The sequence below is a fragment of the Amblyomma maculatum genome, chromosome 1 (genome assembly GCF_055883805.1).
Source record: "Amblyomma maculatum isolate TAMU_Amacu chromosome 1, ASM5588380v1, whole genome shotgun sequence".
NCBI classification, from domain to species: Eukaryota; Metazoa; Arthropoda; class Arachnida; order Ixodida; family Ixodidae; genus Amblyomma; species Amblyomma maculatum.
Genome location: NC_139344.1, coordinates 335232345 through 335256050, shown reverse-complemented (window position 1 = coordinate 335256050; position 23706 = coordinate 335232345). Strand labels below are relative to the sequence as shown.

The following is a 23706-nucleotide window of genomic DNA, read 5'->3' as shown; positions in this document are numbered from 1 at the left end:
AAGTCACGAGAACTATAGACTTATTGCAGGCGCCCTTAGTTTCCGGTCCGCTGCTGCTTTTAAGGATAGGCTGTCCAGGATACTGGGAAGAAAATCATGGAGGGCAGAAGAAAACTGGAGATGTATTTTTTTTTTCTCTAAGCCGGGGCATTCATAGCTGTCTTTTGATTGGTTTGGTTCTGTGATACACCCAATGGAAACAAGCGAGCGGCCGCCACCTTTCCTTTTTCGGAAAAGAGACGCAGCGACGAAGGAAGTGAAGTAAGTGAAAGCCACATACAGTTAGACGAATAAATGCGGCTACAGAGGCAGAAAAATATGTCAGGCTGCAAGACGGCTTCCAAGTACGAGGGCGCCATTGCTGGGTGTCTAAGCTTAAATTGTCACGTGTACAGTGACATTCATTTGCCATGCATTAAAGGCACGAAGAGCTTATCCCATGAAAACCTTCCTCCAAGGAGATAACTTATTTTTGTGCTTGCCAACTTGAGTCCTCTAAAGTTTTGAACTAGTGGAGTCAGCAAGAAAATAAACAAACCAAAACAGAGAAGTAGACAGGGCACAACTGGTCCTGTGATGTCTCATATACTCGCGTTGTCTGCGTTTCCTTGCTGGTTGCACTCGTTCAAACCTGTATAAAAACCCCAGCTTTCAGTTCTTATCCTTAGCAGGACTCCAGCATAGCGCCACCGAAAATCATGCAACTCAAGATAGCGCATATTTGGTGACTGTACTGTTCAATAGCAACGTTGGCAAGAGCCGGGGCAGAAAGGGGGAAGAGCAAGGCAGGGAGGGGAACAGCTGTTCGGTATTAGTGAACGGTTGTTGTGATGACTGACTGAGAGTTAGAACCTACAAAAAAGTACCGCGAGATAGTCAGCCTTCTCGACGAGCTCGTCGAACACGTCCTCGGTCACGTCCTCAATCTCGTCCTTCATCTTCTGCTCCACCAGCCAGCTCAGCACCTTGTCTTCGTTGGTCAGATCGCCTGCGAGAGGACCGCGTGTCAGAGCTGAGTGAATCGTCTCTCGCACAGGTGTATCAGCGAAGTGTTGATTGTGCATTGACTACTGTCTGCATTCATGTCAACAATAACGTATTATCTCTAGTCATCTCATGAACAGATATTAGCACGAAGACTGAGAATAAATACTTGTAGGTTTGATTGGCATAGTAACGTGTGCGTCGGGGCCTTCGCTGAAGTTACAGAAAACATTACGGCGTATCTGTATCCTCAGTAAAGCAAGTAAAGTATGTGGATGTTGAGAAAGTTTCTCTTGTTTTACATCGGGATATAGATACGTTATGAACGGTCTTTCTTCAATGGTTACGATAAATTTCTCTCGCATTTCGATTTTACACTGTAACATTCAAACCGCCAAACTGTTGATCTGAATTAAGGACGAAGATTTACACAAAAATAAAAGGCAATGGAAGAGTGAAAAAGTAGTAAAAAAAAAAAAAATAAGAACTAACTGTGGTCCTGTGATATGCGTGCATACTTCGCAAGAATTAATCCAAGAATAGTTTCAAGTTCTTTTTTTTTTCTTTTTTAAGGTACAGTGTCCTGAAGACAAGTGAGAAAAAACTGAGTGGCAAAAATGCACTAGACATTCTTTTTAAGCCCAGGTACGACAAAACAGCTTGCAGGACGCGAATCCCCGCTCACCCTTGAAGACGGTGGGCACCTCGTTCTCGAAGTAGATGAGGATGGGCAAGGTGTCCCAGCCGTACTTCTTGGCGAACTCCATGTCGTCCGTTTTGACGAATGGGATGCCATGCTGGTCAGCGTCGTCGTCAATGGCCTCCAGGTCCTCCAGGATCTTCTTACTTTTCGCGTCGCTCGAGTCATCTGCACTCGTAGGCGGAAAAGGGCGCATCAGCTGTGCAGCAGTCATTTCCGAAGCTCATTCGTGAAAGCCTTTGCAGCGCCTTTTAAAACAGCAACAAGCCAATCAGAATTGACCCCTCTAGTGTAACACGCGCTTTTCACACACAAACATGTCGCCACCAGCACCATCACCATAATCACCATAACTCAAATGGAAACCACTGCATGACAAAGGGCATTTCCGGATATTTCTAATTATTGTACTTTTTCACCGGCAGTAACAACGGTATTTCACAGAATTTCATTACATCTTCACTCAATCTGACTTTGAACTTTTTAATTATTCTGTCACTCAAATCAAACTTTCTAATTGTGCTTGATTTGGTTTGGTTAATCGGGTTTAACGTCCCAAAGCGACTCAGGCTATGAGAAACGTCGTAGACCTCCAGAAGTTTCGACCAACTGGGGTTCTTAAGCGTCGACTGACATCTCAGAGCAGACGGGCGCCTTTTCTTTCGCCTCCATCGAAAAACAACCGCCGCGGCCGGGATATTTCCAGTTTTGAATATAACGAATCCTTCCCATGTCCATTCCGTCTTTTCGATTTCGAGTATTATCCTCAAAATGCGTTTGCACTCTTCGGTACCGCTGTTTTTCTGCACCTGTGTTTATCTTATCCGCTCACCATGCATCGTTCAATACACTATTCTTAGTTTTAACTCCTGTGTTTTAGTTAATCCCAAAAATCGAGCTCATAGCTGAGTACCAGAATAATAAGTAGACTATGCAAGGTATCCCATGCTGCAAATAAAAGTAACCAGAGTTTTGAATAAAATGGGATGCCCAACGCAGGCTACAATTTGGGCGATTGTGAATCGTATGGGCTAGACTAAGTGCTCTTTTAATCTGCATAGTTGGCTAAATAATTATATCTAATAAACTAACTTCCGAATTCTAGGCTTCACGAATAACCTTTTTAAGGAGAAAGTTGCAGATAACCTTGGAAAACAAACGGCTGGAGTGCCCGCAATAAGGTGCCTTTTACGTAGGCCGCTTTCTACTGGCATTAAAAATTGCCGGCGCAATCCAAGAAAACGCTCTCGAAGACGATTTCAAAGAGCTAAATTATCTCAGAAGCGAATGACCTACATCCACCAAAACACAGGATGTTCTGCTAAGAGTTAATGCAGTAAAAAAAAAATAAAAATAAGAGTGCAAAAAGCACACATTGACCATTAAAAGCTTCTTGTCAGAGACAAACGCACCCTTCGCGCCCTTTTCGTTCTGCGTCTCGGCAGTAACTGCACCACCGCATAACGGTGTGAGTACAGGTCACATGTGAAGATTTTTCGCATACAGTTCAAACCAAACATTAAAAAAAAATATCGTCGCTGGGAATCGATCTGAGGCATGGAGGGATCTGCACATCGAGATGGACATTGCGAACTCACAAACGAAGACGGCCAGAATTTCGGTCTTCTCGATGAGGGCCTCCATATCATCCGCGGACACCTCCTCGATGATGTCCGCATCGTCGCCGGTGTCCATGAACTCTTGGAGCCACTTCAGCACGTCTTCCTCGTTCTTCAAGTCACCTGCAAAACAGCAGACAATGAGTCGCGTTATCTTCGATAAAACTTGTATCTAAAGTTACACGTTGCACGCTTTCCGAAACTCAAAGTGATGTTTCGTACCGATTCTTTCCTCTTTTTCAGATTCGCTGTTCGTCGTTTGTCCCACTGGCAAACACTATATTTGATATCACAGTGGGCCAGTGACGCTGATGGCTTGCTAGTTGTTTACCTGGATGCTTGTTTCTGCAGAATCCACGTGTGTTAATGGCCATCCATATTGCATTTTACGGATCATTTTCGCACCTGTCTATGCATGTATATAGGTGTCTATTCGCAGCAGACAGCTAGTTGATATCCAGCGATTGTTCAGTGTATCTCTTCTGTGTGTTCGTCTTCTACTTACGCTGGTGCCAAGTTTAATCTTATTTATCCTACCATTATCACAGGGCTGCGAACGTTGGTAGCGGGGGGAAAGAACGAATCAATGAAAAACATCATTACATAATGTGACTTGTGGCTTTATATGCATTACCAGTACCATTTCAGCAAAGTGGTCTGCATCGACCCCTTAATTCTAACTTATATAGTCGACATTTGGAATGGATGTTTTTCTGCATTGCTGCCGGCAGCTACAGGGCTCGGCTGCTATAGTAAAAGCTTTATCTTTGAAAACTAATAGATTCCGACTCCAAACTCAATTACAGCTCTAATGGAGCATTCGGGAATTACTTGCTGTTGCATCCTCTCCAGCGATTTCAAAGACACGCCGGTGTAAACGTTTGACGAACCTGCCTATCGATCGCAATACATAAGCTTGTCCGGAAAACTGCTTTTAGCACCACGAGAACACATTTAAATTGCTTTTCTTGCGCATACCCACTATAGCATGAATAAGCAATGTTGCCGTTGCGTGCCCTTACGATTATACACGGCTCGTTACCTTTAGATATCACTGCAGTCGGCTAAATTTATGCCAGCGTGATCAATAAATGTGCAAGAAAAAACGGACATTATGCCATAAACAGGTCATCCATAGTTGACTGTATTTGAGGTACTTGGCTAAGGAGGGTGGTTCCGTTGTGTTAACGACCTGGGTGTTCAGTAAATATAGATCACACTTATCAGCGCCTGACGTAGTCGAAGTAGTATCGCACAGTTTGTGAAGTACAGTTACTACAACACCAAACGCGAACAAAGATACAATTACGTCACCTTCTCAGTCTTTAACGACATTGTGGGGTTCTAGCGAAATTTTTGTCCCATCAATGAGTGAACAATGACATATTAACCCACAGTGTGTGTAGTTAATGACCAGTGCAGTTCTCCGGCGAAGTAATGTGCAGCGCTTATCTGACACGATCGTGTTTGCTTGTTCTCTAACCAGAGTCATCTCTGCCATTTCCTCTCTCTTCCAGTGCGCGTTATCTCTTTAATCATAGGTAGCCAGAGCCAACCTCTAAAAGCAAAAAGAAAGAAAAAAGAATAGCGCCGGCGAAACCGCAGTCTTTGTTCACTGGAAGCCGTGCTAGGGCACCTCAAACGTATTGAAACATTTCGTACGTTTTGGTGAGGAAAGCATAAAGCCTTCTTGTAGGTTGAGTACTGTTCACGTGGAATGTGTTCGGGCGTAAAAGGGTCTTTATCGGCGTCCGTGTTGAATATGAGGAGCTCTACAATGAATACGGACGACTGTGGACGAAACACGGATTCTTTAGTAATGTCGTAGGGAATTTTACAACGCTCGTTAAAAGAGCGACGACTTAATAACAGCGCTGCAGCCGCGTACAAGAGTCCATGAAGTTTGTTAGAGCAACCTCTGCGGCGTAAATTATTTTTCGACCAAACAGCATGCCTTCTCCACGCAGGAGTCCATCGTGTAAGGTCAGTCGTTGTAGTGGCCCCGAAGAAGGCCACGACGTTTCCTTAAAGAACTTTCATGCAGGACGGTTGCAAAACGCAGCTTCCACCCTCAAGCTCACCGTCGTACAGCAGCGGGATGGTCTTGCGGTAGTAGACCAGGGCGGGCAGCTGGTCGAGGCCGAACTCCTCCGCCACCTCCGTCTCGGAGATCTTGACGAAGCCGATGTTCAGCGCGTCCGCCTCGTCGTCGATATTTTCCAGCTCGTTGAGCACCGCCTCCGACTCCTTGTGCTTCTTCTTGTCTGCGCAGCCAAGGCATGCACACTTACGTGTCACTTACACCCGTGGACATAATAAGGCCGTAATTCAAGGTTAGTCAATTCTTCATTGCCCTTATCCGAAGTCAGCGATGCGACTGTCGATAACGCAACACATTAACTTGTATCAGAAGCCAGTGAAACTCGGAATGTTGCTGATGGCCTCTGAAATTAGGTTTTCCCAAAATTATGCGAATGTCCTTTGTTGATTTTTTTTTATGCATGGCTAGAATAAATTGCTTCTATGGGCCACCAGTACGTGAAGGAGCGTTCTAACCAGTAAAACCGGATTAAATACATCTGACAAACTTGTGGCCAGCATAAGGAAGTCATAGGCAAAGCTGCAAGTGGCATAAAAAATATTTCAAAGAACTTTGCGGAACTCAACATCAGGAAGGTGACATAAAACGCCATAATGACTTTGTCACTTTTCGAGTCACAAAAAGTCCGGCAGACAGACGAATAAAGAGGTGTGGGGGGACAAAATGAGCCGACGGCGCAGCCACGCTTCAAAAGGGATGTGTTAAGAATATAAACTGCATCCCCTGCTTAAAGGCCCACTCAGGTTGTCGGTACGTGCATCAGCTCTTAGCTCACGCAGTCCAAGAGGATTCGCACAGCTAGGGGACACAAAAATTCGCAGGCTGAAATATTTGGAACTTTGCGTGCGTGCGTGCGTGCGTGCGTGCGTGTGTGTGTGTGTGTATGTGTGTGTGTGTGTGTGTGTGTGTGTGTGTGTGTGTGTGTGTGTGTGTGTGTGTGTGTGTGTGTGTGTGTGTGTGTGTGTGTGTGTGTGTGTGTGTGTGTGTGTGTGTGTGTGTGTGTGTGTGTGTGTGTGTGTGTGTGTGTGTGTGTGTGTGTGTGTGTGTGTGTGTGTGTGTGTGTGTGTGTGTGTGTGTGTGTGTGTGTGTGTGTGTGTGTGTGTGTGTGTGTGTGTGTGTGTGTGTGTGTGTGTGTGTGTGTGTGTGTGTGTGTGTGTGTGTGTGTGTGTGTGTGTGTGTGTGTGTGTGTGTGTGTGTGTGTGTGTGTGTGTGTGTGTGTGTGTGTGTGTGTGTGTGTGTGTGTGTGTGTGTGTGTGTGTGTGTGTGTGTGTGTGTGTGTGTGTGTGTGTGTGTGTGTGTGTGTGTGTGTGTGTGTGTGTGTGTGTGTGTGTGTGTGTGTGTGTGTGTGTGTGTGTGTGTGTGTGTGTGTGTGTGTGTGTGTGTGTGTGTGTGTGTGTGTGTGTGTGTGTGTGTGTGTGTGTGTGTGTGTGTGTGTGTGTGTGTGTGTGTGTGTGTGTGTGTGTGTGTGTGTGTGTGTGTGTGTGTGTGTGTGTGTGTGTGTGTGTGTGTGTGTGTGTGTGTGTGTGTGTGTGTGTGTGTGTGTGTGTGTGTGTGTGTGTGTGTGTGTGTGTGTGTGTGTGTGTGTGTGTGTGTGTGTGTGTGTGTGTGTGTGTGTGTGTGTGTGTGTGTGTGTGTGTGTGTGTGTGTGTGTGTGTGTGTGTGTGTGTGTGTGTGTGTGTGTGTGTGTGTGTGTGTGTGTGTGTGTGTGTGTGTGTGTGTGTGTGTGTGTGTGTGTGTGTGTGTGTGTGTGTGTGTGTGTGTGTGTGTGTGTGTGTGTGTGTGTGTGTGTGTGTGTGTGTGTGTGTGTGTGTGTGTGTGTGTGTGTGTGTGTGTGTGTGTGTGTGTGTGTGTGTGTGTGTGTGTGTGTGTGTGTGTGTGTGTGTGTGTGTGTGTGTGTGTGTGTGTGTGTGTGTGTGTGTGTGTGTGTGTGTGTGTGTGTGTGTGTGTGTGTGTGTGTGTGTGTGTGTGTGTGTGTGTGTGTGTGTGTGTGTGTGTGTGTGTGTGTGTGTGTGTGTGTGTGTGTGTGTGTGTGTGTGTGTGTGTGTGTGTGTGTGTGTGTGTGTGTGTGTGTGTGTGTGTGTGTGTGTGTGTGTGTGTGTGTGTGTGTGTGTGTGTGTGTGTGTGTGTGTGTGTGTGTGTGTGTGTGTGTGTCACGTTCTAAAAACAAATTTTCACTGATCAACCTACTTGAACTTTAATTCGATCGATTCCGACTTTGATCAACCAGTCTGAGAGCAAACAGTACTGACAAGAACTCCGAGAGTACAAGCCTGCAAGCTCTATGCCAGGCTCACGGGTCCATGTTTAGGCTACCCGGCTCCGCTGGTGGGGCTTCGGGGCCTGTTTACATGTCGCCGCCGTTGGGATTGATTCCTGTTTGCATGCTGAACGCCCCTCAGCAGCCTCCATCAGCGAAATTTCCGCTCCACTGACTAATCCTGCAGGCGATCCGGTTCCAGTAACGCCGTTCCAGGCACTCACGGCTCGATCAGTGGCTTCTTTGAGTTAGTGACTTGGGGTGGGATCGCGCTCCTATCTATGCGCCCGCTCTTCCGCAACTCAGGGCACCCTTTGCACACGTTAGGGGTACTTTAGAAAATTGCACTGCTTAGGAATGGCAAGTTAGAGTAATCGCCGATGGTACCAAAATAACCAAATTCATGGCTAGCCTTCAGACAAGCATGTTCTTCCAGCTAAAAACCATTCAGTTTTACGGAACGCAGAACTAGCGTGAGAGAATAGTAGGCGTAGAGGTCTCAAAGCTGCTTCCACCACCAATCACCAATCACTGATGTCTGTCACATTTGTCATATGAAGAAAGTCAGGCCGACAGCGAGTTTGGGAGAATATGATAATAACGGGGCGCGAGTGTGCATGCTCAGAACGAAAGCCGCCCGCCCCCCTCGCCCTTTCAGCGCAACATTATGGGCATGTGCACTCGGGCCCCGCTATTACCCCATCCCCCTAACCGGTACGGTCCCTCTATTTTAAAACTCGTTAATAGCAAGCTGTCCTCGCGAAGTGACGGGTTCGTGAATTCAGCCGTTAATTCCATTATTGCCCTAAATCCAACCTTTACAGCACTGCACGGTTCTGCGAGGACAGTTTGTGTAGATGCGCAGAGTCCCCCCTTTGCACCACTTCATCTCAGGAGCACGGCACGCAGCTCTAACGATGTTGTCATTGAGTTGTTGCCTGCATGCCCCGCATTTCTGATGCACTCGGAGACATCGTACACAGCCGCGCGGCGTCTCAGCATCGATTTGTTCGCTTCCCATAGGGCTTGTTCGTCTCCTCTAATTGAGCCGCCGATCCGCTGATTGGCTTTCAGGGTGCCGACTCTGGACCTTGATGCCAGGAACAATATCCTCAGGAAGCGCAGTACGCGTAGCTGTCGCCGCGGTATTTTTTTTTCTTCTCGGCCGAATAATGAATGCAGGTAGGACAGGACATGTGGTTTAACAAATAGGCTGACATGGTTACCATCTAGCATCTAAAAACTAAGCCGCAATGGCCCCGACATAAGAAAAGACATCAAGCCATCATCCTCTTGGAACGAGCAGTTCGTCACAGTGACACTAAAATCTGCTAAATAAACATAAAACGACGCGTTGTTCTGCGTTCGTAAAGTCTCTGCATCCCAGGGAGTCTTTTGTTGTTATTAAAAGTTTTCTTTTTTATCGGAATTCGCAAATTATTTTAGGAGGCATTTTGGTAACATGGCAGATAACGGCATGGAAAAGAGAATCCTTACAAAAATGAGACTTCTTCACTACACAGGTTTTGGGAAGCTAGAAACGACACCCATTCCAACTCTTCAACCGATATTGGATAAATGCGTAAATCGCGCGCAACACAAATTTCCGCCTTCAGTCGCAGCTCGTCACTTCGCATAGAATAAACTTACAAAAAGGCAATTATCGCGGATGGCATTTAGAATCCTTAACTTGGTCCCAGCGTAGACTTCGTGCGACATGCGCTCAATGTAAGGGCGTAGCGCCTTCCTTCCGACAAAGTATTTTTGCACGAAAGTACTTATATGTCAACAGGGCCCAGCAAGGATCTTGTAAACTGTCCTTGTACTTGACTCCTGACTGGCCCGCCAGATTGTGACGTCACTGTCCACGTGTCCTGGGCACGGGTATTCAAACAGCGCTCTCGCACGGTATCACCGGACTAACCAGGTTAAATCCCCGCATACATTTTTTGTCACCAAGGTTTTTACTTAAGAGCATGTGTAAGCGTGCGTTGTGCGCGCGCACACAAAAATATGTTCTTTTATGACTATTTTTCCAAAGTCCGTTTCTTTAGATTTGCCGTAACCTGGGTTCAAAAAAGGAGCGAAATACACGGGGAACAACCTTGACGCCAGCAAACCTTTCTTTTTTACTCGGACAGGAACGCAGTCGCTTTCAAACGACCATTTCTCACGCGAAGGTGTTTTAGGTTTGTTTAAAAACAGGGACAAAAGAAAACGGTCCTCAGTTATAGTCCTTCTAGATCCTCGCTCCCTAAGTGCATAGTCGCACTTTTCCAAGATTCCAGGAGCACAGCTCCCCAGCTGGAGACGGGCGCTAGAGAAGGAGTCCAACTCACAGAAGAGAACGGCCAGGTATTGACTCTCTTTGATGAGGCTCTCCAGTATCTTGCCGTTGACTTCCTCTATCCGGTCGGGAAGCTCCATGGCCTCCAAGTTTGTCAGCCAGTCCAGCACTTTCTCTTCGTCCATCAGGTCACCTGCACACGCCATACGCGCATCAATGAACGAGAAGCGGGCCAAGAAATAGACAAATAAATAAAGACAAAAGGAAGCCGCCAAGGACTCTTGGGCTATCTTCGCTCAGACCTGCCTGAGCCAAGATAGCCATCTAGTCAAGCGCTGGCTGAAGCAAAGGGAGGGTGTTTGAAAAGTAAGCCCTTACGCGCGGGGAAAAAAAAAAGTGAAACAAGTAAAAACACTGCGGACAAGTGCTTCTTCCAATGTGGTTAGAAAATTTAGTTTCTTTTTTTATTACTCTCACGTTTGTTTTGTCTGACCTCTTGTTTCGTCGAGAGCCTAGGAAAAGTGCGTTTTATACTTTTGCGGCTATGGCAACGGTATAAGTACAGCAGACAGGAAAGATGGGACTGCTCGTTTATATAAAAAATAAGTAAACAATAAAATTTTATCTTATCGCGAGCCGACTCAACACTTAGCTGCGCCTCTTGAGCGCACGCAGCAAATCACAATGTACAGGGTATTGAAGTAAAAGGGTTCTTCAGAAATAGACAATGAAATACTTTAGATTGTTGTTTTTCTTTATTTTTGCTTCTCATATTTTCTTTCCACTACCAAACGCTCTACACAGTGTATGCGCGGGCGCGGTGATAGCAGCAACAAAATTATAGTTTGAACTTCTACGCGCTCCCTAATGCACTTTCAAGATGAAGCTGTTTTTTGTTGTACCTGCTGCCACCAGAAGGGCAGTGTTAATTATCATTTATTCAGCCAACAAAGGCACATAACGTTAGGAGATAAGGAAAGCAGAAGTAAATGTAATATTTTTATCCTATGTCTGAACAACTCATGGATGCGTTGTTATATAAGTGCGTTTGCTCTCGCAATAAATAAACGGAAATATAATTTGATATGTTATGAAGTAGAAGTCATGTCTCTATTTAAGCAAATAACTTAGAAGTAGCAGGTACTCCTAAGGCTGCCTGAAGCCTTTTAGTCTCTTATAGCGTCTTTACTTAGAACCTAAGATGGCATTCTCGAGGCATTGCAGATGAAGCTATGTGATGTTAAGAAGATAGTGAGAGACCGGAAAGTGTGGCGTGACATGGTCCATAGAGTCACGAAGAGTCGGACACGACTGAACACCTGAACTGAACTGAAGACAGAATATTTTGGGCTGCAATTCAGCGGTAAATGAACTATGTTCACTGGCAGCCGCACTGTGGGCAAGGATTTTAATTTCAGATTAAACTGTGTAGTTTTTGTACGCACATACTCGTCGATGCTTTCTTTTAAAAGAAGTTTCACCACGCCAAAGTGGATTGAGACGAACCCGTTATGCAAAAGTGGTGTTTTCTTTATTTTATTTCTGAACTTTACCGAGAACTTCAAATTTTTACCAAGATCTAAAGGCCACTTCACTTGTACCTGAATGGAAAAGCGCTTAAATGAGGAACTTGTAATCGCCGTTGCCACTCAGAGCAGTCAGCTTGGGCTGTTTGAATGCAACGTGTACCGCAAGCGATCTACCAGCTATTTTGTCGCTTTCTCTTCTTCTGACGTCATGCACGGAGCCAATTTCAAGAAATATTGTTTATCATTATTCATTGCTCTGACTGCCATCTCCCTACGTGGCGTTTCTACTTATACGTTTTCCTTGAGACAGCGCAAAAAAGAAATTTTCCTGTGCAACAGCCTCAGCTAAATGACTCTCTCCAAATGCGCCAAGCAATTTCAGGCCTTTATTACAGTCTACGCGTCCTTCTATTGGCAAATTGGCAGTTTTCAGCGCGCGATTCAGAGGGAATTTTCCCAGCATGCAGTTCTATGCATCAAAATTTGACACCGACGCTCTGAAAATTGCTCGAAATTGTAGGGTCGAGGTTGTTTCGAAATGACGTCAGCTCTTTGTTTTTTGGGCAGTCATCTCTTCATGATTGAGCTGAACAAACGATTTCATGAATGAGCTGAGTGCTCCTTCTCGTGTTCTTGACAATCGTTTGGCTCCGGGTGTCCCTTTTTTGTATTATCTTTTCTTTTTTTTTTTTCGAGAATTGCCTGGTTAGGCACCAAGCCAACGTCGGCGTTGTTACTCGCACAGCATAAATGCCGCTCCCGCCTGCTGCGGCTTAACAAGCAGAGAAATACGAGACAATAAAAAGTCACGAGACTTCCTTTGCCAGCACCAGATGACAGATTAATGGCTATTCTAAGACACACAGTTTTCAGTTACAATAAGTAAAATGGCACAGCAATCTGCTGATATGCAGGATGGAATTGAACGGCGGCGCAACACGGAAACGGACACAGACAAGAAGGGGACACCACATGCGCACACTACCAACTATTTATTAAACGGAAAGGTGGCATATTTATATGTCCTTCTCAAGCATCACACCGTTCAATTCCATCATGCACCAACTCGCCCCCCAGGCAGTTATTCTGATGCTGATATGCTTGTTGTGGTTTTCTTCGAGTGGAGATTTGCGATAATAGTCCTGATCAAATGATCGCGGTAAATAACATGCTGGCAAAAATATGAAGACCTCGTTCAAATTCGAAGAACGTTTACCAAGTATATGTACATCGTGCTGTTCTCCTCCTAACGTCTGTATTTCATTTTCGTGCCAACAGAGCCGCGTATGAAAAAGACGCATTCGAGGTTGTCGACGGTACGGACCTTAATACAATTCTTGTTATGAATGCGACTGGAAGGCAACGACAGGAAGGTAACGGCGCACATAAAGAGAACCAATAAGGACAATCCTGTTTTTCACTGAGTGGTGCAAAGCGAAGGGATGCGAATCAATAAGGGCCTTGGGAATGCGCGGATGAACGACGCAAAGCGCATGCAATAATTTTCTCGAGGGATTCTCGTTCCGCTGCTGCCACAAACAGCTTTATGCGTAAGAGGCAGTTTCGTGTGTATGTTTAAGACAACATCCTCACGGGCGTACATTACTGAGATCGCTTTCTCCCCAGGGAGGAAAAAGTCGTCTTTGAAAGCGGTACGGCTATTTTCAATTGCAGTCGTTTTAATTTCACGGAAAGGCTGTGCGTTTTCGCGAAAACGCCTCGCATGGAGAGCTGAACTCCACTCAGCAGATAATACATGGCTAACAATAGATAGAAATAAAATTTCAGCAGCATTTTTCTTTTTGTATGTGATAATTTATGTAGATTAATAAGCGCGGAAAAGAAAGCAACAACAAAATGTGGACAACCTTCCTTCTTCGCACTATATTAGCACTGATCTACATTTTTTGTGCAAGCGCCGATAAAAATACAGGCACCAACGACGACTTATTTGCTCCGTAGTATCAAGAAATACATTAGCCACCAGTTTTCGTGTACGAAAATCGATCGTTGTGAATTTTTCTACTATCCTCGAAACTGACTTTGCTCACGCTAAACATTTATAGTGCTGCGAGCTAATTAACATTCGAAAATAGTTTCAGGACCTAAAACTAATCCTTGTCAATGAGCATGCTGTTGACAGGTGGTGTGTTCAAGCTTCCTACGTACGCCCGATTTATGCGGAAATGCACATATGTATGGTCTTGGCATTACAACTCCCAAGAAGCATTTTTGTTTTTTAGTTAGGTCATAAGTCGAACCGATCACTTGACTCTATTAACTAAATGTGGCTGGTATATGGTAGATGAAAGCTGAAATTAGCACCGGCTACGGCCAGAACGATATCGGCACATGGTTTCGGGAAAATCCCTCAAGTTGATGCAAAATTCAGACAAGATAATATTTACCAGCTCATTCGCACCAGTCCATCAAATATAATATTTAGCAACAAAGCGGAAATAAATTTTCTCTCTTTTATGCATGCTTCCGAAGTTCTTTCAGAGCATGTATTTCAGTCATCTCCAATTTGAATTTCAATATTTAAGGGCTAAACACATCTATCAGTTGGAATTCATCGGTTTCTTTCTTTTTTTTTTTTCTTTAAGGTATTACGCCTGCAATGACAGCTTCGCAGTGATTTGATACGCCCACGCAATAGAGACAATTTTGCGGTCAATTCAACTGTGTTCCCCAGTTGAGATTCCTAGTAAAACCAAGTATCAGAGGTTATTCAATAAGTGTTTTTTTTTTTCCCTCTTTTTCCAGAAAAAAAAAATCACGACATCAATCCCGTTGTTTCGTTTTCTTCAACGTGCATTTATGGTCGAATTAAAGTAAATGCAAAACAGGGGTAGAGTGTGAGCTAAGAAAAAGCAAGCTACATCCTCGCCTGGTTCTTCATAACATTCGCGGCAGTCTTTATCTGAACCTAAGCAGGCGTTTAGTCTGGCCGAGGTTAGGTCAATAAACAAGCACCGCTTATATATTCAGCAACTGTGCTCGTAACGTTTGCGGTGAAGACCGCTGGTGATATGTCTGCAGGAAAGGAGCCAGGCACGTAAAAAATGGCATATTATCCTGCTTGCAGAAGAAGATCGTGTTCTTCGCTATCCGGAAAAGCATTTCCGATCAAATGCATAAAAACATCTACGTCTGATATTGTCTTAAATAACAGAGTACTGTCAGCTTTTTGTGTGCATGAGCGTTGGAAGGAAGATTTTTGTTGAGGCTATTGCTGTTGTCGAGTATAAGTTATTCAGAGCCTGATCCGAGATACTGCAACAGCAATAAATACCTTTATTTCTGAATTGAGCCGATACCATCAAAATCATTACCATGATTTTATGACGACGCCTCTCATCTTCCACCTTATATTTGAACTGAGAAACTACGTTACCACAAACCTCGAAAAAACAAAAGTGGGATCGAGTTAAGGCTTCCAGTTAAGCGTCGCATTTTAAGCTTGCTTAAGAACGCACGGAGAGGTTAATGCAGAGTATCAACTTGAATAAATTTTTTTTAGTAGGAAAAGTCGCTCGTTTGAGCTGCGTTTTACCATCGCATTAACTATAATCACTGCTGGCTTTATTGAAAGCTGGGCGGGCTGATGTCTCAGCAAAAACAATGCATGCGTGGTTGGGCGGAGCCAATTATGTTTTATTTGTTATTATTTTATTTTTATTTTCTTTGTAGAGATGCACTTGCTTACGAAGACCCGTCATTGCTCGCAACGCCTGAATTATGCAGTGCAGAGAGTTCTCCAAGGCGCTTCCGATAAAGGTTACAGTGACCAAGCACTAGTAGTTTGTGCAGACCTAACGCATATATGATAGCAACTGGTTTAGTTCGGTTTGGTTTGGTTTGGTTTGTTTTATAGGGTTTAACGTCCCAAAGCGACTTAAGCTGCGAGGTTTTGTTTAACTGGTTTAATTTAGCGACTCAGTTATGAAGAACGCAGTATAGCACAGTTGTCATGACACAGCACACACATATGACGCCTACTTTTCGCTTGTATATTTTAAAGGATTGTAGACACCAAAATTCGTTTGTGTATTTCCTTCTTGTTAAGAATGAGCAAAACATTCCCCTCCTTCTCCACATCACTCTTTTTCAAACGCCGTGAGACTCCTTTCCAGCCCTCGCCGCGATGGCCCAGTAGTTACTCGACTGCTGAACCTAAAAAGGCGGGATCATACTTTGACCGCGGCGGCCGCTTTTCGATGCCTGCGGAAAGCAAGGCGACCGTGTTCTCTGCAATGTCAGTGCACGCTAAAGAGTATCAGGCGGTCGAAAACTCCGGAGCCGTCCTCCACGGTGTACATTTTAACCTGAGTCGCTTGGGGAGGTTAAACCCTATAAAACAAATCATTCCTCTCCAGTCTTGACTGCTACGGCAGAACATCGTGGAGTGCGGTGTTAAGTGTAGCTCTTCTTTTCTTTTTTTTTTATTGATACTACTCTAGGTTTCGAGCCTTCAGCGTAGCGCGGCGGTAGCCACGTACGGCTTACCCACGTGACGTTGTGACGTTACACCCCCATGACACTAGGGTGTAGGCTGGAAAAAGCTGCCAACTTGGGTCTCTCGTTTCACATGGGACGGTTATGTCAGAATCAGCCTGCTAGGACCCTGGCATTCACGTTACCCCTATAGGCCACTAAGGCACGTTCATACGGCTTGGTTATAGCGGGGTTTTATATGTGGGCTGAGGAAGAAGAAAAAGAGAAGAAGAAGAAAGCTCGGTCACCCGCAGCTAATGCTTTCGCTCATTATTTGGTTCAGCAGCGTTGAACCCTTGCAATTTTTTTATCTTTTAAAGTGGGCACCGGAGTCATTGAACTTGCAAACATAGCAAGTCTCATACCGACCTTCGTATATGGTAGGCTCCTTGTTTCGGAAGTAGACCAGGGAGGGAAATTTGGTGACGCCCAGCTTCTTTGCGGTCGGCCTGTCGCTGTTCTTGACGAAGGCCACACCGAATTTCTCCGCCTCGTCGTTGATGTGCTCCAGTTCGGCCAGGATGGCATCGCAGTTTTTGCAGATCTTCGTGTCTGCGCAACGAAAAAAAAAAAGGCGAACAAAGAACGTTTCGCAACAATTTCTCTACACCAGGATTTGACGCTTTTGATCCCACAACAATTTTTAATACCTATTTTCCAACTTTTTTGCGATTCTTTTGAGACAGTTTTAGAGCGAACATGATCCTCCTAAAGTAAGCACTAGAACGGCTGTCAAGTGCTTGCTTCAATTTGTACAGTTAGAAAAACAGGTTTTGGGCTTCGAACATCCGCATCAGAAGCAATAGATGAAGTAATTTTATACTTCCTTTTATACCGACGCACATTAAGCAAGGGTAATCAACTATACTCCTGCTGCGTCCAATCAGCTGGCACATTTTGAATGTTCAGGTTGGTTCAAGTTCCCACACGAGAACTTACAGCTAATTATATTCAATAAAAAGGACAGTATTCATTCAAGAACAAATACCTATTCAAGGACAACGCAAACAGCGAGAGAAACACACGCACACAAAAATAAAGACACGCTTTTTGAAAGGCAGCTCGCATATGTCTTATGTCTTACATAAGTTGAACAACAATCTTGAAGTTTGAACTCGAACTTACGCATACACAGCAAACTGTAACTCAATTCGCACGAACAACTGTTTATCTACGTATGCGCTTTGTTCTTCGCTCCCCTCGCGAAACAATGCAAAACGTTACTCAAGAAGTAGCAATATCCTCTGATTCTCACTTGATATCACAAATGTCGACTGTTTGTGTTACGTCTCCAAATGATATTGCAACACAAGGAAGGTACGCGGCTAATAATTGTTAGTAACGTGCATCACTGCTCAACAAATTCCACTCACCACACTTTCAAGAAGGCCTTCTATGCATTTTATCGCAGGAACCAATCCTCAAAACACGTTCAAATTAACATATGTACCGACTGTATGTTTCAGAATGTCAGTCCTGCACCCGCATACGCCATATCTGAGTCAAGCGTACTCTTTCATAATGTTTCCTTGAGAACCCTGAAACTCCGTATTGCAGTGAACGAAATATTGTCTTAACTTCCCGAACAATACAGACGGATTAATTCAATTTCTTCAATGCCATCGAAAGAGCTGGGCAATGGTAGAAACACCAGCTCCTATTTATTTTGTTATGCTAAGTGCATTGAATTCATCCTCAGACATAACACTGCTTTTGGTTGATTGATTGATTGATTGATTGATTGATTGATTGATTGATTGATTGATTGATTGATCGATCGATCATCGCTCGATCATTACTGCTAGGAACACACTAAACAGCAGCAGACAACATATCAGTAACTGCAAGTGACCGCAGCTAATAGTTATGATATGCAATCATATCTGGTGAAAAGTTCGAAATGATAGTTCTCGTCTTTACGATAACGCCTATATGGATTACGTAGTTAACACAGCCAAATTATATAAAAAATAGAAATATATACGACTCCTTACGAAGTTATATCGTTATGTTAATCACATTGAAACTGTGGGAAGAGCATAGGAAAATGATATGAAAATCATACTGAAAATGTATGGAAAGCTTATGGACTTCCGCTTATTTTTCATACCTCCTTACTTCATATCCTCATATGGTAAGCTTATATTAAACGTTTGAGTCAAAGAACTAAGGATAAATTCGAGTAATACTATGTACGATGTTCAGGGATGCAATTACGATAAAACGCTGCCATTGTAGTTCACCACGCTCCAGTGAGCACATAGTTTCCGTTTGTTTATCTTATTGCAAACGGCCCTTTTGTGATCTTGTTATGCACTGAGGAGGTTCGTTTTGCTTGGGGGCAGAGTCGGGCTTCTTCGCAGAAACGAAAGAACTGGCCCGGATTTCTAATCTCTTTTAGTTCTCTTTACTTCGACCGACGTGGTCTTTGTCGAGAGAGGGCAGCTAACATGTTCCGAGCAGTACTGCTGCCTCATCCCGACTTTTATTCAGAATGAGAAAATGGGGAGGTAAGAAAAAGCAGCTGAAGCGCCGGCAGACAGATCCAGCAGAAAAAGACAGCAGCGCTTTCGTGAAGATATTCATCCTTGCCTCGGAGTGGCGACACGCCTGACCTGGCGCGTCGTCTCGGGTGGCCGCCCTGGGGCTAATGAAACAACCTGCAGCTCACATCTAGACTAAGGATGGTGACGCGGCGCCTCTGTGCACACGGTGGGCCCGTCCGTGCTTGTTTTGCTAGCACGGTCAGTGCTTCTGAGTGGTTCATTATTTCGCGTCCCTCGTTTCTCTTCGAAGCATTGTTTCGATGCGGTAGTGTGAAGACCTCAAATGAGAAATAGTGCAATTATATGACTTTAGAATTCTAGCTTATCGCTACAAAGCAGTGATGGAAAGTTGAAGGGGTTTTAAGAGGCGATGATGAAACTGTGCCCTTAGAGCCCACATGCTTTAAGTGCACACTTTTGTGAAGTATAAGTTGGCTTCTCCTTTCGTTGCTTCTTTATGCGGTGAAGCCAGCTTCGAGTTCGCTGAATAAATAAGGCAGAGAAAGCATCTCGGCGAAGGCCGCTTGGCGGTATAGCTAACATGCTTTAAGTGCGCACTTTCTGTAAAATATAAGTTGGCTTTTCCTTTCATTGATTTGCTATGCGGTGAAGCCAGCTTCGAGTTCGCTTAATAGATAAGGCGGTGGGAGCATTTCGGCAAAGGCCGCTTGGCGGTACTAGGGAACCGGCCAGGTATCGTTACTTAGCGGGTCAGCACGTCCAGAGTGCAGATTCACGAACCGCTATCGCGAATGGCGCTGAAGCATGCACTTTAAATTTAGCGCCAATTTATGCGTGTATTTCATCCCTGGGTTCGACGTACGTTCTGTATTACGACGAGGCGGCAGTTTATACTAGTGTCTTGTATGCGTTAAAGGGTTGCACGCGACGTAACAACCATTAAAATGGAATGTAGAGCGTAACTTCTACACTGTATGCCGGAGCATCTGGCGATAAACGGATTGTAAAAATACGCAGGTTATAGCCACATATTAGAATTCAAATATGGACACCACTGTAACTTCCGCTCAAGGCACGAAAACTTAAAATGCAGCATCGTAGTAACGAGGAGGATTTTCTTCTCTTTACGCAGTCTTGCGTTGCGAATCCTGAAGATAATGAATCTGTGTTATTCGCAGGCTTGTTTTGATAATGGGGTAAGGAAACTTTGCCCGGGTGTCCGAATGAATATATTGCAGGTTTTTCAGTGAAAGAGAGGCGGATCTAATTAGTTTGCGATGTTGATAAGTTGAAAAACAAGCCGTAGAGGTTTCCAGAAAATTAGAAATCGGCTATAAACAGGTCAACAGATCAAAGACCGTAGGGCCATGCGCATTGTCGGATGCCACACAAAGATCAGAAATATAACTGACTGTTACAGCAATTCATAAATTGGCCGCTGTGTTACTTAACTGTGGACCACTAACTAAGTTCGTGCTCGTTGTAAACCTGCAGGACTTTACAGAAGTGGATAAAACGTTTGCCGTCTTCAGGAGCAGTGCTCGCTTTCCTAACATTTTTTTTTTTTTTTGCGTCCAGCGTGCTAAAGCAAGATTTCATCCTGCCATGTCAAAAGTCCTGAAGCCAGAGGATTTTCGTCTTAGCTGCAAAATGGAGCCATTACGCCATCATTAAAGATCAAATGGCAATTAAAATGCTACAAAATGATTTCTTATTACAGCAAGAAACTGTCTCATTGCATTCCACAGCAACTTTAGGCGTTAATTGTGCCGTGACGGCTTCATTTCGCGGTTGAGACGAAAATCACTTGGCTTCAGGACTTTTGATCAAGACTGTACGTAATTGTATACCATCGGAAACAAAACTAACTTGTCCTTAACCCCTTTCGTCCCTCATCGCCACCCCTTTTTATCACCGGTCTCGACACCATAGGTGCGTCGACAAGTGTCACCCGCATTGTGCAGTGAGGAATATTTAGAAACTTCGTGGGCGCTTCAGTTATTTTTGCCTCCGTAGCATGTATGTTACACGCATGTGATCTAATACAGTCTTTCCCGAAAGTACCCAGACAGCAAGGTCTGCTTCTGAGTCGCAGAAAGGAGAACTTAAGCGAGCCATCAAGCTCTAAATCACTGTATGAAAATGAGAGCTGTTGTTCTCACATTTCCAAGACTATTTCATCTTTAGGAAAGCCGTAAGGACTCGAGAAAAGAGAGAGAGAACCTTATTTAAAGCGATGTCAAAACCTTCCCAGGAGTGCTTAAATTATCTGTCCAAAAGCCCGCTGGCCTTCCTTTCCAGCCCGGCACGGTCAATCAACATAATTCGTAAGCGCTCGACAATACGCGTGAAAAGCAAATTACGCAGTCTGGTTAATTTTGGAAAATACTGTGTATGTATGTATGTATGTATGTATGTATGTATGTATGTATGTATGTATGTATGTATGTATGTATGTATGTATGTATGTATGTATGTATGTATGTATGTATGTATGTATGTATGTATGTATGTATGTATGTATGTATGTATGTATGTATGTATGTATGTATGTATGTATGTATGTATGTATGTATGTATGTATGTATGTATGTATGTATGTATGTATGTATGTATGTATGTATGTATGTATGTATGTATGTATGTATGTATGTATGTATGTATGTATGTATGTATGTATGTATGTATGTATGTATGTATGTATGTATGTATGTATGTATGTATGTATGTATGTATGTATGTATGTATGTATGTATGTATGTATGTATGTATGTATGTATGTATGTATGTATGTATGTATGTATGTATGTGTGGGGGTGCGTGCGTGCTTGTGTCTGTGTTTATACTGTGTTACAGAGATGTTCCACGCTTCGCTTTTTTTTCCTCTCATCATGCTGAGACAGCAAGAGGAACGACTTTAAGAATGGCGCAGAGGGGAGAAGAGCTCCTTAAGGAACGCAAAGCATCTTGACCATCGTCTCTACTTAATAAAGAGAGTTTATTTCGTTTCACGAAGTCATCATATACGTAGTGGCTATCGCGAGCCGAGCACTCTTTCAAGGAAAGCCTGTGGAGCATTTCAAGCAGGAAATTGCTTTTACTCCTCTTTGTTCCTCTGACTACTAAGCGCAAGAAAGGCCGAGTTTGCCGGTACTCTGGCAGCTTGACACTGACAGCGGATTCAACGAACGCGGGAGAATGGAGACCTCACTTCGTAGTTTAAGCACCAAACGCTCTACAAAAGCCTCAATACACAATAAAGGAAATTAAAAAAATATCGAGCCTCTCCATTCGGTCATCCCCGAGAGGCTTCAAATTTAACGACTTCCCATGCATCGTAATTTCGGGCCCCGTTGTCCTCTCGGAAAAGTGACGCGAGACCATAAAAAGCGGCGCGATCTCTACGTTTCCCTTTGTTTGTTTTTTTTAACACAATTTTTTGTCATTTGTTATACTCTCCAGCAATAAAATAAAATGCAAGGAAAACCACCGACGCCAGTAAGCGCAGTTTAAAACTAAACGAAAGTTGAAGTGACAGCAGCTGAACATAGAGCCCTTGCTGACCATCTTACACTAACCGCCTGTCTTTTATTTTTTTGTTTTTGGCGGGACGTAGAACAGAATTTCTTTACTTGTACTCAAATGCAAGCATGAATGCCCACCGGAGGAATACATGAGAAACAGGAAAGCAAGCAAACAATATCGCTAGACATTCTAAGAATTTGTGTTCGACAGGATGTGAGAACAGCCAATGTTTTTGTTTTATTGAAGTCATGCGCAATCGCCAACTTGCAGCTGTCACGGACTTCTCCAGAATCCCAAAGGAAGTGCCTCGGAGTATTTCGTGGTTTAAAAACACAACGCGACGCTGCAGCACTGGAACGAGGCTTTGTTATTGATGGGCATGAAATGTATCACGCACGTTGCCTCCCCTGCTTGAACCGAAGTTTGGCTCAATGTATTTTGAAATATATAATAATAAATTAGAAACGAATAAGCTCAGCTGGAGGACTAAAGGGTAAACAAGTAAAAGAAGGTAAACAAAGTATAACCAATGTTTTCTTTCTCTGAAGGGCTTATTAAACCGAGTGCGCCGTTATGGCACAACAATAGATACCTAACCATATTTTTGCCCTATTGGAATGTTCGCCAATAATGCGGTCGATGTATATCCCCATGGAATTATTGGCAGGACACTTCATTTTCGATTGCGCAGAGTTCTACTTGACAGATGGTGGCTGAAACACATTTTGCTCGGCCATTCGATTTTCCAATCTAGTCGCGAAGTTGAAACTCGTTTTTTTCGACGCGTCGTTCTGTAATAACCATACTATTGGTATCCATTAGGACGAAAAGTAACAAAGAATGCGCTCTTATTTTATTTAGGTGAGAGTGCGCACGCATTTTATGAAGCATTTTAAGAATATTATGCCTTCTTGCAAAAACATTTTCGACGCAGTTTCAAATGTATTGTCACCATTGCGCGACAGGGCTGCCATTGCGGAAGACAAGCTTACAAAAAAAAAAAAAAAGAGCCTCAGTTCATAGTTTGTTTGCTTTCCTCTTTACAGCTGCTGCTAAAATAACCTAGGTCATCGTTTTTTAACCATCTCTAAAAGCTACGTAAGCAGCGCTTGAAAACCATGTTTCTACTTTTTGTAGTCGTGAGCATTTTGTTCCTTTTTTTCTGCCGAAAGGATTGCTTCGATTGATATTTTTCTTTATATTTGACGCCTGTCTTATCCGACTCTTATTTCCCTCCAATCCAAGGCTTCGATTTTTCCTCGACGGCTCGACCACCTTCAGAGTTTGTGTTCTTTGACGCAGACGCCAGCTTGCTCCGTTCCGTATAACAAGTGATGCTTGTTCGCTAGCCGCTAGAATGCTCATTCACACTTTGTCGCAAGGGTTTGGGAGCCTTTCACTCCATTCATCCGCAACTTCGTTCCCACGAAAGCTATGCCAGTGCGGTATTTGCTGCCTCTCGCAGCCTGCTGACGTCGTTTCCAGATTCCTTCCGATAGCGTCTCGGCAAAGCTTGCTTGCTTTCTTGTTTCCGTCGTCTTATTGGCTGCGAACTCTGGATCTGACGAGGAGGATATACTTGTACGCCACAAACACGCACACACAGCCGGCGGAGATGTGTCTACAGCACCTGGTCTTATGAGGCGCCCGAATGTGTGCGTACTGCGGAAGGAAATCAGATGAGCGCAAGCAGAAGGGGT

At 44.1% G+C, this 23706-nt stretch overlaps 1 protein-coding gene across 3 annotated transcripts in view; it reads right to left on the bottom strand.

Annotated features, from left to right (window-relative positions):
• The window catches only part of hlk (hulk), a 109286-nt gene that overhangs the window by 35687 nt on the left and 49893 nt on the right, over positions 1–23706 (bottom strand). For all 3 annotated transcript variants that reach the window (XM_084587749.1, XM_084587767.1, XM_084587757.1), the window contains exons 2-7: positions 16344–16526; positions 10001–10141; positions 5385–5567; positions 3283–3426; positions 1670–1852; positions 857–988 (exon numbers count right to left, since the gene is read on the bottom strand). In XM_084587749.1, coding sequence (XP_084443875.1) covers positions 857–988; positions 1670–1852; positions 3283–3426; positions 5385–5567; positions 10001–10141; positions 16344–16526 — 966 coding nt within the window. The remainder of the gene's footprint in view (positions 1–856; positions 989–1669; positions 1853–3282; positions 3427–5384; positions 5568–10000; positions 10142–16343; positions 16527–23706) is intronic.